General features: G+C 44.0%; 1 protein-coding gene across 1 annotated transcript; it reads left to right on the top strand.

Annotated features, from left to right (window-relative positions):
• Positions 1 to 1217: 1217 nt before the first annotated feature.
• On the top strand, positions 1218 to 13109 carry PPT1 (palmitoyl-protein thioesterase 1). The gene is made up of 9 exons (XM_063312383.1): positions 1218 to 1341; positions 4671 to 4780; positions 5363 to 5490; positions 6494 to 6564; positions 8763 to 8862; positions 8993 to 9083; positions 9873 to 9971; positions 10690 to 10761; positions 12257 to 13109. The coding sequence occupies exons 1-9, from the start codon at positions 1227 to 1229 to the stop codon at positions 12377 to 12379; spliced, it is 909 nt and encodes a 302-aa protein (XP_063168453.1). The 5' UTR covers positions 1218 to 1226; the 3' UTR covers positions 12380 to 13109.
• The last annotated feature ends 389 nt before the right edge of the window (positions 13110 to 13498 follow it).

Here is a 13498-nt window from a genome sequence, read left to right as displayed (position 1 = left end):
TTGAAACAGTGAACATGACACAAAGATTACTGCAGATGCTGACTGCAGTCAGGAAATCAGAAGACGCTTAATCCTTGGGAGAAGAGCAATGACAAATCTCGATAAAATAGTTAAGAGCAGAGACATCACACTGACAACAAAGGCCCGCATAGTTAAAACAATGGTGTTCCCCGTAGTAACATATGGCTGCGAGAGCTGGACCATAAGGAAGGCTGAGCGAAGGAAGATCGATGCTTTTGAACTGTGGTGTTGGAGGAAAATTCTGAGAGTGCCTTGGACTGCAAGAAGATCAAACCAGTCCATCCTCCAGGAGATAAAGCCAGACTGCTCCCTTGAGGGAATGATACTAAAGGCAAAACTGAAATACTTTGGCCACATAATGAGAAGACAGGACACCCTGGAGAAGATGCTGATGCTAGGGAGAGTGGAGGGCAAAAGGAAGAGGGGCCGACCAAGGGCAAGGTGGATGGATGATATTCTAGAGGTGACGGACTCGTCCCTGGGGGAGCTGGGGGTGTTGACGACCGACAGGAAGCTCTGGCGTGGGCTGGTCCGTGAAGTCACGAAGAGTCGGAAGCGACTAAACGAATAAACAACAACATAATGTGTTTTGGGACAGCAGGCTGAGTGAAATCCAACCACTCTGGCTTTGCTTAACCCTTGTTAAATCATGGTTTAGGACCTATGAATGCAGCCAGGTTCCTCCAAGTTGGAGGAGCCCTATTGAATACAGCTGCCATCATCCGCAGCACAGCCAAACTGCCATAACAACCGCGTCCCTTCATAAATGAAAATGAAATTTATGAAATGAATTCTGAAAATTCTGAAATGAAATTTATGAAATGAATTCCGAAAATTCTGAAATGAAATTTATGAAATGAATTCCGAAAATTCTGAAATGAAATTTAGGTAATGAATTCCGAAAATTCTGAAATGAAATTTAGGTAATGAAATGAATTCTGAAGTTTTATTAAATTTCTGACATGACCTGAATTCTGGAATTTATGGAATGTAATTGATGCAATGAATTCTCAACTTTATGAAAAAGCAACGCTTTTCCAAGGCAAGACCTCGAAGCCACAACGCCTAGAGTCCTTCGGGGGGAAGGAGGCTCCGTTGGCACCCGCGCCGCTCGCCCCGAAGGGCGGGGCCAGAGCCGGCGGTTCTGTCACGTGACACCGCCTTCTCCCCCCCGCGCGAGCGGCGGGTCACGTGATTCCTCGGGGATGGCGGCGGTCGGGCGGCTGCTGCTTGTGGCGCTCCTGCTGCTGGGCGGACTCGACCGGCCGAACTCCGGGGACGCTGCGGGGCCGGTGCCGCTGGTCATCTGGCATGGCATGGGTGAGCGAGGTTTTGCCCCCCGGGAAACCGAGAGGGCCTCGGGCTCTGGTCCTTCCAGCAGCAGCCGGTTTGAAGCCGGAGCAGAGCTGCCTAGTTTCGCTGCTGCTGCCGCCTCCCCATCACTCCTCCTGGCTGGGGATGATGGGACTCGTGCGCGAACGCTTCTCGGCTGCACCGGGTCGGGGAAGCCTCGTTTGGTTAGCCCTTTATTTTATGCGTGAACCTTTGTCTGCCGCCTCCGCTCCAGATTCTAGGCGGCTTACAGCAACCTAATGAGACCAGGAAGACAGCTTTAACATAGGAAATCAACCAGTAGAAACCATTAAATCCTGTTAGTTGTGCTGGGAGGGGAAGCAGTTGCAATAGAGGGGCCCCTAGGGAGAAGGTCGTTCTCCATCCCTGCTGATCTCTCTTGGGGGTGCCCAAAGGGTATCCTTTTCCTGCCAGATTGTGGGGCAGGCGGTTCCTACACATAGTCCCCAGTGTGTGTGGTCACAACTTCGGACATGGATTATGGAGACCCAGGCTCATGGGTTTCCCTGACAGTGGCACTTGGCGGGTAACAGGGTTAGTCAGTTGCCCTCACCCCAACTTCCCTCGTGAGATTTTGTTTGGGCAATAAAATTGGGGGTGACCTTTACATAAGCTCCCTTAACCTTTAGGAAAAAAGATAGGGTAGAAGTCTTGGCAAGTGTTGGAACAGTTGGGAAAGTTAAATTTTATTGTTGCACCCATTTTACATATTGTGATTCTCTAAGGGACACACAACATGATGATGATTTAATCACAGCCTGTTTCCTGTTTTTTTCACATGCTTAGCAGCGGAAGAATGGTGGTGCCACTGGAAGGCTTTTATTTGTGGTCAGTCCGTTGCTCACTGGTAGGAAATTAATCGTGGCTGCAGCCCTGTACATATTTATCTGGAATTAAACATAAATGCCTTTGAGTTCAGTGGAATTTCTGAGTTGATATGAGTACAACTGCTCTGCCACTTTCAACTGGCAAACACTCAATGTATAATATTGGTGTTAACGCTTGATAGATTCAAATCCACCCACATAGGGGTCAAATATTACCTCTGTTATGAAAGTAATTTAGTTGCAACAGTCTCACGGTGGCCTTTTGAGGCTGGGATATGAAAGTCAGCTGATGTTTCTTTCTGTAGAAATTTCATAAAAATGAAAGCAGCGATGGCTGAAATAAGTTCCTGTTTCTGAAATAGTTTCCTGTTTTTCCCCTGGTGCAGTCTCGAGTTTTCTCAGCAGGAGAGCTGATTCCTTTATCTTTGTGTGGGGATAGATATGCATGTTGGAGTGTTAATGATTAGTAAAACTAGAGGGTTAAGCGTTTCCTTTTAGCATATTTGAGGAACTGACTATCTCTGGTTTTTGCCTGTCTGGTGTGCTCAGACAGAGTGGTCCCTGAGTGGTGTGCTCCAGGTCCCACCACTGAAATGTTGTAATCTAAGGCAGGGTTCCTCAACCGTGGCAACTCTAAGCTGTGTGGACTTCAACTCCCAGGATTGAATCTTTGCTGGCTGGGGAATTAAATAAGAATAAACAGTAGCATAAGCATGAAGTCTTTTGGGGTGTTCGTTATTTTTTGATGTGGCTGTTACCAAGCATCAATTACTCTCCATTTTCCTTGCTGCTCTCATTCTTCAAAGACACACCAACCCCAGTGAAGTTTTGAATCATTCTCTTGTGGATTAGGTTGTTTACTACAACTTTAACCAAAAGTCTATATTAGACTGGAATAAATTTTTAAAATGGAATTTGCATTGCAACCTGATATATTTTTATAAAATTTTACTAAATCATGCATCCCTTCAGAGTATACAGAGCTAACCTTGTATAAGCAAACTTCAGCAAGGATTTCATATGCTTCTTACTGAGAATGACGTTTAATTTCTTCCTTGGAAGAATAGCTGAGCAGGTTGTGAGAGTATCCTTTGATCTCCAGAATAACTTTGTATCTGAAAAGTAAATCTCATGTAGAACTCAGTTCTGTTTGGCGACCGTTCCTGGATTCTGATGAATACATTTGGGTTTTTCTATGTAGAGAGTCTGTATCTCAATTTTATGGCAATGTATGGAAAATTTCTAGTATTGATTTAATCCCTTATAGTTTATAGTTAATGATTTATAGCAGGTATCATTAATTTAAAGTTTAATAGGGATTTTCTGTTTTTTCTTCAAAAAGTAATTTATAATTTTGTAAGTAATTCATGACCTACTGGAAAGTGGTAATTTTTATGACATTTCAGATACCTTATTTACTTATCCATACTTCATTAGTTGTATTCTACCTTTTACTTTTTTTACATGTCTTTTATTTTTGTTTATGTTGTTGCTTCAAAACACTGAATAAAAATAATTTTAAAAAGTCCCAAGGGAGAACTTAGTCCCAGCCTGTGGCCTCTGTTATTAAATAAAAATTGTGCCCCAAATTCTTTGTTTCTATTTAGCTGCTCCTGCTTTTTTAGGTATTCTGAAAGTACCCCAACCAGTTTGAAATAAAGTTCCATTTCTGCTTTAGGCTGAAGTCTTGTCTTCTAGTGACTAAAATGTTTTCGACCACAGCTCTCCCACCCTTGTAATATTTCTTTTTCAATATACATATTAAAACTTCAGTGCCATTTTCCTTTCCATAGAATCTTTTTATGATCTGGAAGGGTCAGGGAACTCACTGCTAAAATTCAGGGTGTGGAGAGGCTTGTCCAAAGACCGGGCCATTTTGTGAAATTAGATTTTATTAAAAAAGATCTAAGATGGACAGAAATGTAGCAGCCTGGATTTGGGAGAGACAGGTATCATGAAGGACTGATCAAACTTAGTTATATGTAATTTTTAAAGATACAGTACTTCAGAAGCTCACCTTTCATTTTCACAGCCTCTTGTTTTATAAGGTGGATTTCATTAATAAATACTTGTAATGCATTTAAAAATACAAATAACAAGAAACCTAGTTAAGTTTATTCAGAGCTGGCCAGGTGACAGTCTGTGCTCACACTTGAACCACATGACTGAATTGTACAAGAATCAGTGAACTGGAGAGTAGCTGGGTTTCAAAGCTCAGCTAAAGCAGCTTTTCCTAGCCTGACATTGTGGAATTAGACCACAATTTTATGCAATATTCTAGTATTTTTGTATGTGTCTGTAATCTAAAACACAGCTGTTTTCTTTCCTTTTCCTTTTTTAAAATTAGGGCATTTGCTTATCGTTTGACTAAATGCCATTAATATATTTATTGCTGTAAATAGTTAAGGAACCTAGACAAACAGCCACTCTGATTTTCTAACCCTCTCCCTTTTCTTTTTTACATTACAGGAGATAGTTGTTGCAACCCCATGAGCATGGGTTACGTTAAAAAAATTGTGGAAGAGAAAATCCCAGGAATTTATGTGCTGTCTCTGATGATAGGCAGCAATTTAATTGAGGTGAGTTCATTCATAATGATGCACGCTTTCAGAATACAGACATGTGAGGTGGATGTCTTTTCTAAAATGAGAGAATGTTTGATGCAGAGTGGCTGTAGGGTGCTGAAACAGCCTGTTTTGTACTTGAGATGGGGTGTTTTGAATTCAGAATGGTTCGCACACCTCTAGTTGATTGGGTGGACCAGCTGGCTGCGTCATTCCAAGAGGGGGAGTCAGCCATAAACAAAGAACTTCCAAGGTTGAGAACGTGAGAATGGCCCTGCTGATTCAGGCTGAGACCCATCTAGCCACCATTCACAAGGTGGCCCACCAGATGTATTCAGGAAGCTGACCAGTATGAGACTAAGGCAGCCCTCTTCCTCCACTGTTGCTCCCATACACCTGCTATGTAGAGGCAGAGTGACCTTGCATCTTGTCACCAAGGCTAGTAGCCCTTGATAGATCTGCTGTCCAGGAATTTATCTAGTTGGAGGACCAGATCATGCCTTTCTGAACGGGCTTCCTTCCATACCCATAAGGCCAACCCTTTGACGCATCCTCAACTGGCTAGTCTCTCTTCTTCACCCTTTTGTTTTTCCTTAGGACATGGAGAACAGCTACTTCATGAATGTCAATGATCAAGTCAAGAACGTGTGTGACCAGCTTTCTAAAGATCCAAAACTTCAAGGTGGCTACAATGCCATGGGCTTTTCGCAGGGAGGGCAGTTCTTGTAAGTATTTCAAATGAGCGGTGATGGAAGGCCCTGGAATGAAGTAGGTGAATGGGGCCCACATGTTAGTGGTAGAACCCTTGGTTGCATGCCTGAGGATCTCAGATTCAGCCCCTGATGTCTCCCATTAAGAGAGCAGCAGATGATGGGCAGATCTCTTGGAGAACCATCACAACTCAATGTAGATCAGTTTGGGGCACAGTGAAAGCAGAGTATAATCCGATGTGAGGTGGTTTCCCATGTTTCTGTAATTTCTTTTGAACACAACAGAAAACTGAAGCTTTCTCAGGTGTGCCTGTCTGTTTGGAATTGTACTCATTACAGAAACCCATAATGCCACCTTTGTTTGTTTTGGCTTAGTGTCCTATGAGATGCCAGCCATGATAGTTTATAAAGCATGATTTATGGCTTTCTGGTTTCTGCTGATGCTGCCAATTCTGCCTTGTTTTACAAAACAGGGCTCCATGAACCCAGCAATGCTCTATACCATCCAACCTGGTGCTGTCTGGATATTCTGGAGCTTCCACCCCCTCCCCTGTTCCAAGCCACTCAACACCAATAACTACAGGTAGTCCTCTCTTAATGACCACAATTGGGACCAGAATTTTGGTTGCCAAGTGAAGCAGTCATTAAGTGAATCTGACCCGATTTTACGACCTTTTTGCAGCAGTTGTTAAGTGAATCACTGCGGGTGTTAAGTGGTCATTAAGCAAATCACGTGGTTTCCCCATTGATTTACTTGCCAGAAGCTGTCCAGGAAGGTCGAAAATAGTGATCACATGACTGCAGGGACACTGTGACAGTCATAAGTGTGAGGACCAGTTGTAAGTCAGTTTTTTAGCACCATCGTAAGTCCGAACCATCACTAAATGAATGGTTGTTCAGCGAGGACTACTTGTAATACTATACAGGAAAGTATGGATTGTAATCAGGTGGATTCTGGATTCAGTTCTGTGGTAGAAGATGTATTTCTGGTGGTGATCTGTTTTTTTCCCCTCCTCAGGAGAGCATTGGTGCAAAGATGTCCATCTCCACCTATGTTCAATCTGATTTCCATAGGAGGTCAACACCAAGGTAACCTTGCTTTTCAGAGAAGAGCATAGTTTTAGGACATCATAGACATTGTCCTTAGAACAAGGTGGAATTTAACCCTTTCAAGGTCTAGTAAATTTGCCTGCTGGTTATGGAGGATCCCGGATGAACCTGCATGCTGGGATTCTTTGTTTCTGGAACAGTTTAGTGCTCTGCTTGACTTTGTTCCATTAATGGCACAGACAGTGTCTGTCTGTTGCAAGGGGAGAAATTTCTTTTGAGCCAGGCTGCAGTGACCTCAAAGAAGGGGAAGAGCCGAAAACCTTTAACACAACGGTTGCTGCTTGATGTTGAGGTTTTGAGAAGATGTGGGTTTGAGAGTGGGAAAGGGAGTAGTGCAGCTCACAATCTTGTGCTGTCATCCTTGCTCTTAAAGCTACCTGTAGCCACCCCCCATCCCTCCAAATCTAATGAAAATTGTGCTGTTGAAAATGGGCCATTTGTCACCCAATTTCAGCACAGGGTCCTGTGTGGCTGTGTGCTGCTCATAGGTTTCCTGCTCCTGATAACACCCAATCTCAGCGTCCCAGTCTCATAGCAGGGTTTTTCCAATTCTTGGAGGCTGCGGAACTTGTTAGGTAAAAAAACAACGATCTAGAATGCCTGATCAAGAGGCAAGGCTCTGGTGGTAGAAAATTGCTTGTGTTTGAGTGATTTTTTCCCCCTTTTAGTCTCTCATGAAACCCTGTCAAGTTCTTGTGGAACTCGGTTTGAGAAACATGCTTCCATTTGTGTCAAACCCGAAGCACAGGTTTACCAGGATGAGTCCTGGGATCTTTGTCTAAACGTGCTGTTTCTGATTTACAACTCAGTCCGCTGGGTTTTAATTTCGCAATATTACCTTCGGTTTCCTGGCTGATACAAAATCCGATTTCACTATTTTAACTATAAACATCTTTTAAAAAATTAAAAATCCCAAACACTTGTTGCGGTCTTGCCAGATAATGAATTGCTAAAGAATGCATGCTTTGAATTCATTTCTTTACAGCAAGAATTTAAACTTTTTCCACCTATGTAAAATAATTCTCTTTCCAAGCTCCTGGGTGTTTAGAACAGAAGCAGGCAACACATGACCCTGAATTCACTTCTTTATTGATTCCCCCCCCCCAATTTTACTGCTGATATTTGGTGGCAAGCCAATGACAAATTATGGCAGCACAATTTTATGCTGAATTTCAATAGGAAAGAATAAAAACATTTGTTGGGCAAAGCATTGAATAGACTTTACAAATATAGAAAATTGGAGATTCCCCCAACCCATTCCTTGCTAGCATTGCCTCATCTGTTCCACTGCTGGGGTGGGATGTCAAAAAATGGAGGCATCCCTACAGTATCAAATCGCATGCCCCTTATTTGAAGACTTGAGATACCCTGCAAATAATAAAGATTTCTGTTTAAAGTTGTCATCACAAAGATGCCTTAGAATGAAGCATCCTTCCTGATTTCATGGACCAGATTCCGTGGCTGAGAAGTCTGAGTCCCTCAGGCACTGCCATTATATCATGGCCACCCCTTTCCCATGTGGCCTTTGAAAACATCTGTTCAAAAAAGCTACCCCCCCCCACAGCCAAATAGTTGCCCTGATCTGGTCTACAGTTCCCATCATCCCAACTAGGATGGCCATGATATTGGGAATTTGAGTCCAGCAGAAACTTGGAGGCCATCCGACTAGTTCTAACAGTCTACTTTCCTTTTGTACCCTGTGCCAAATCTCCACCAGTCCTTGGTGGTCCCAGTGGTTTTCTCACTGGGCCTTCCTTTCATGACCCTCTTTGTCCTAGAGCAGCGTTTCTCAACCCTAGCAACTTTAAGCACTGACTTCAGGCAGCTCACCATAAAACAGGGCAAAGGAAACAACAACAACAAAAATCGAAAGCAAGCAAGATGATGAATCCAGGCAACCATGCCCATGCATGCCCCATATCCAACAGCGCTCCCCACCCCCACCTTAGACCAAAGCCTGGGAGAACAGCCAGATCTTTAAGGCTTTCCAGAATGAGGGTGTGGGTGACTCGCTAGGAAGTTGACTGTTTCCTCCCCTCCACCGTTCAACTTTTCAGCCATTGACGTCCCAGAAAATGTGCAGCGATGTCAGGGCAGTGGCCCCTCAGACTTCTTCTGGGCTTGCTTGACAGGTTAGGACCGTGTGCAGATTCTTAATGGCTCTCTTCCTGCTGCAGGGGTGTTCGGTTTCCCGCACTGCCCTGGGGAGAGCTCGCATATCTGTGACTGGTTAAGAAAGGTGCTAGATATTGCTTACACAAAGGTGATTCAGCAGCGGTGAGTTTGGTCTTCCCAGGAGACAAATAAGTGTGCATGTGTGTATTGAGGTAGACATGCCTGGGTGGGATGGGGACCATTCAAAAGCTCTTTATGATTTGGGGTTTGCGCTGTTCTCTCTCTGCCACAGCCTGGTGCAGGCACAATACTGGCATGATCCACAGAAAGAGGAGGAATACCGCAGAAGCAGCCTCTTCTTGGCTGACGTCAACCAGGAGCGGGTAGGCCGATCCAACGAATGCAAAACGCGGCTAGGCTACATGGATACACATGCTGCATCAAGTTAAAATGCTGCTGTTCTGGGAAACCAGCCACTGGGGTTTGCAAATTGGAGATGGCTGGGGATTAATCAGCAAACCATAGCTTAACAGAGGAGCAAACTCAGGCACTCTAAACCAGGGTTTCTGAACCTTAGCAACTTTTCAGATATGTGGACTTTAACTCCCAGAATTCCTTGGCCAGCCTCTTAAAGTTGCCAAGGTCCATAAATGCTGCTTTGGGGCACCCGCATGAAAAAGTGTGGGTTTGGAAGCATTAGAAAGAAAATTCAGTTAGCAGAACAATTAAGCAAATACTTTAATCCTAGGGCATTCTCCGCAGGCACAATATAAAGCAGCTTTAAAGGAACTAAGCAGGTCTGGGTGTGGTCAGGGCCTTAGAAACCTCCTCTATACAGCACTGTTCTAACAATATGCCAACTTTCTGTTGTGTTATATTTTGTACTAGAAGCCATTCTGGAAACTTTGAAGAGTGGAATATAAAAATATCTCAATCCATTCTTACCTATACACATATACCCAGTATCTTTTGGGGGAGATGGGCGGCAATTAAATTTGAAAAATAAATAAATAAATAAATAAATAAAAAACAATAACAATAGCAGCATGATACTGCTGTGATGTAAAATTGGGATGTCTCAGTCTAGGATGTGACTGTTTTTTGCCGCTGACACAGTTCTGGAATTTCTCTTTCTCTGCCAATCTTGATCTCCGCTCTGCTGCCTTTTCCAGGTCATCAATAAGACTTACAAGAAAAACCTGATGACTCTGAAAAAATTTGTGATGGTCCGGTTCCTCAATGACACAATGGTTGATCCTCCTGCCTCTGAGGTGAGGTGCAGTGCTATAGAGGGTGTGCATGTCTGAAAACCAAAATGGGATACAGGTAGTCCTCCACTTTTGACCATTCGTTTAGCGACCATTCAAAATTACGGCAGCACTGGTAAAAGTGACTTACAACTGGTCTTCGCACTTATAATGGTTGCAGCATTCCTGCAGTCATGTGATCGAAATTCAGGCGCTTGGCAACCAGCTCGCAGATACGACGGTTGCAGCATCCCGGGGTCATGTGATTGCCATTTGCAACCTTCCCAGCTGGCTTCCAACAAGCAAAGTCAAAGCCGGATTCGCTTAATGACTGTGATTTGCTTAACAACCATGGCAGAAACGGTCATAAAATTGGGCGTGACTCAATAACTGCCTTGCTTAGCAACGGAAGCTCCAGTCCCAATTGTGGTCGTAAGTCGAGGACTACCTGTGTAGCCTTTGTGCACCATTTCATTCTAAGACCAAGGGCAGTTCTTGGTCCAAAACGGATGCACAACTTTTGGGTACGGTATCCTCAGAAATGGCGTTCTGGCAAGTCTCCCTTTTTGGGGGTGGGGTTTATCCCTTTTCTCCCTGCCCCACTTTTGAGAATCAGGCTCCAATCACTGGAAGTCCTCATTAGGATAAGAAAAACAGGGTTGGCCCTTAGCAGTTTCCAGGAATTGATCACTGCAACGAAGACACTTTGACGTACTGCTGCCTTGTTCTCTTTCTTTCCAAGTGGTTTGGTTACTACCGAAGTGGTCAGACCAAGGAGATCCTTCCTCTTCAAAACACTACGCTGTACACAGAGGTAACTATCCTGAGTGCTGCTGCCTTTCCTGTGAAGCACTGAAAGCTCAGTTTAGCTGGAAGCATCCCATCTGATATTGCAGCTAGAATTATGCTAGGGAACATAATTTCTCTGTTCAGTTATTTAAAAACAAAACAGGAAGGTCCATATAAACCTTACTTTGGAAATTGCTTCCAGAACTGGAAACCATCAGGGGCTTGGCAGAAAGACCTCTGCAGTTTAGTTCACCCAACAAGCTTAACCAGGTCAATTAAGGACTTTATGGGTACATCAGCGTGCTAAACACAACTTTGGGTTGGGTTGGCTAAGTGTGTTGTCTGATGGACCATTTGGTTAGTTAATGGTTCAGTTCAGCCTTAAAAAGAGGGGTTAGTTCAATAACCAGAAATGGAGCCCAGCTGGTGCAACCAGAGGAAAAGTAGTAGTTTCAGTAGCGTGAAGTTTTGAAGGTAAATTCTTACTTTTAAAATAGGATCAGGGAAGTTGAATGCATCTTGAGAGCATCAGCTTTGGGAAAAGCTGGAGATTCAACAAATTTAGTCACCAAAGAAATATTTGAATGTGGGTCTCCCAAGATCTAGATCTCTTGGGAAGTCTATAGTGTTGGGAAAAGTGGAAGGAAAGAAGAAGAGGACAACTCAGCCACAGTGGAGACGAGTGCCTCGCTGGAAGAGCTGAAAGAGTCGATTAGGGGCAGATTGTCATGGAGAAGGTCTGTCCGTGTGGTCACTAAGAGTTAACAGAGACTTGATGGCACACAATCAGTGCAAAGATGCCGCTCGATGGAGAAGTCCATAATGCTGGGAAAGGTGTGAGAAAAGAAGATGACCAGCAACAAGGGTGGACAGATTTGATTATAGTGATGAGTGCATTGTTGGAAGACTGAAGACCAAGTTGGGGACAGATTGTCCTGGATAAGGTCTGTGTGGATGCAAAGAGTTGACAGTGCCTCGATAGCACATAATCAGTCTCCCCAGTCAGTTTCCAGTTCTGACCATCGTACAGCAGATTTCTCCAACCGGGCATCCTCTAGCTGCAAAATGTGAGGACTCTTCTTGGTAAAGCTTGACTCTTGATGGCTGCACGGACATGTCTTTGTGGTTGTCCTGGCAACAAAATACAAGGCTTTGCTAGTGCCTTCTTTCAATTTTTTTCTACTCTCCTGTCTAGGTTATAGCTCTGGGATGTCCTTATGGTCCCTGATTTAAGTAGTAATGAAGTCTGATATGGCTTAGCTTTTTAAGGTTGTCTAGGTGCTGCCACCTGCCAAACCCCTCAAGCTGTATTGGAGGAATCCCCAGAAAACATGGACAGCGGCTGTCCTGCGTGACCTCCTTTCCTATGGATTGCTCAGTTAAACTACGTCATAAGTCCTAGTTACACCCTAAACGTTATGGCAGAATGTGGTTGGCTAGGTTGTGGTGTGAACGTAACCATTGTCTCTTTGTTTCAGACTGAAAGTTCCTTGGTTTAACTGGCATGTTTCCTTTCTCAGGATCGCTTGGGCCTGAAGGAAATGGACCAAGCAGGGAAGCTAGTGTTCCTTGCTGCAGAAGGAGACCATCTCCAGTTTTCCAAAGAGTGGTTCTTCAAGAACATAGTGCCATTTCTACAGTGATACTGGTGATGACAGCCAGGCTGTTCTTTTGTAGAGTCTGGTTGCTGGAGATGATTTTCATGGCAAGTTGGGTTTTGCTCCATGGAGAGCTATCTTGAAGACAGACCGTTTCCACTAACCTGCTAGGCTATTATTCCATTTCAGGATTAACAGCTCAGTCGTATTCAACTGCAAGTACTTTTAACTTTTCAAAAATCAATCTGGCTGTGTCCCCAGGACCTGCCTGCTGCCAGTGTTAAACAGTTGTCATTTGACAGTATGGTGCTTTTATACATTAGGAGCCAGTCACCATTGTTTTGGGAGGGTGCATTGATAGGATTCCCAATTCTTAAAGTCCCATTTGGCAGGGAGGGAGATCACTTCTGTGGTCGTATTGAAGCGCCGGTCTAAAGAAACCCAAATGCCCTGCAAACGGCATTGTGTAGTTGCCCTGAATGGAGATATTTAATACAGCCTAAGAGGTCTAAGCAGGGCTGCATTCGGAACGCAGGCGGAGGGGGTGTGCGTTTCCGTAGCTGAGATTTTTCTATGACAACTGAGTTTCAATGGGTGGAAGGCATCGCTGTCAGGAGTTCCGATAGAAGAGCCATGGATTTAAAGTAGATTTAAAATAGAATAATTTATGGAAGAGGATGCTGTTATGAAATCATGTTAACTCATGCTTTCTTTGGGTTACAGGAGGATGAGTATTTTGTAACTTGACAGCCCAATAAACCAGTTTTAATTTAAATTGCATTGGTGGCAGCTTTAGGGTGTGAGTGACTTCCAGACACATCTCTGCGTGCTCATGTTTGACTGGACAGTTGTACTTTCTGTAATTCCACAGAGCATTACACCATAAGCCAGTGTTTCTCAGCCGTGGCTGCTTGAAGGCTTGTGGACTTCAATTCCCAGAATTCCCCAGCCAGCTATGCTGGTTGGGGAATTCTGGGAGTTGAAGTCCACAAGCCTTCAAGCAGCCACGGCTGAGAAACACTACCATAAGCTAAGCAGGCTTAGTGTGTTGTGAGCCTAAACAAACCAACCCTTAATAAGCTACATCCATCCAGCCAGTATATTTTAAAACCCTCCAAGGCACAGATTCTTTAGGCACGAGCAAGCAAGCATTCTGGCAAGAGC

Source organism: Candoia aspera, chromosome 10 (assembly GCF_035149785.1).
Source record: "Candoia aspera isolate rCanAsp1 chromosome 10, rCanAsp1.hap2, whole genome shotgun sequence".
Lineage (NCBI taxonomy): Eukaryota > Metazoa > Chordata > Lepidosauria > Squamata > Boidae > Candoia > Candoia aspera.
The sequence above is the reverse complement of the archived record's forward strand: the minus strand, read 5'-3'. Positions and strand labels throughout refer to the sequence as shown.

What these genes read in the sequence shown, in the direction of transcription:
- PPT1 (XM_063312383.1), top strand. Translation starts at nt 1,227, where the DNA reads ATGGCGGCGGTCGGGCGGCTGCTGCTTGTGGCGCTCCTGCTGCTGGGC. An exon ending in ACAAAGGTGATTCAGCAGCG is followed by an intron (nt 8,863 to 8,992) that starts GTGAGTTTGGTC and finishes TCTCTGCCACAG; the next exon opens with CCTGGTGCAGGCACAATACT. An exon ending in ACACTACGCTGTACACAGAG is followed by an intron (nt 10,762 to 12,256) that starts GTAACTATCCTG and finishes TTCCTTTCTCAG; the next exon opens with GATCGCTTGGGCCTGAAGGA.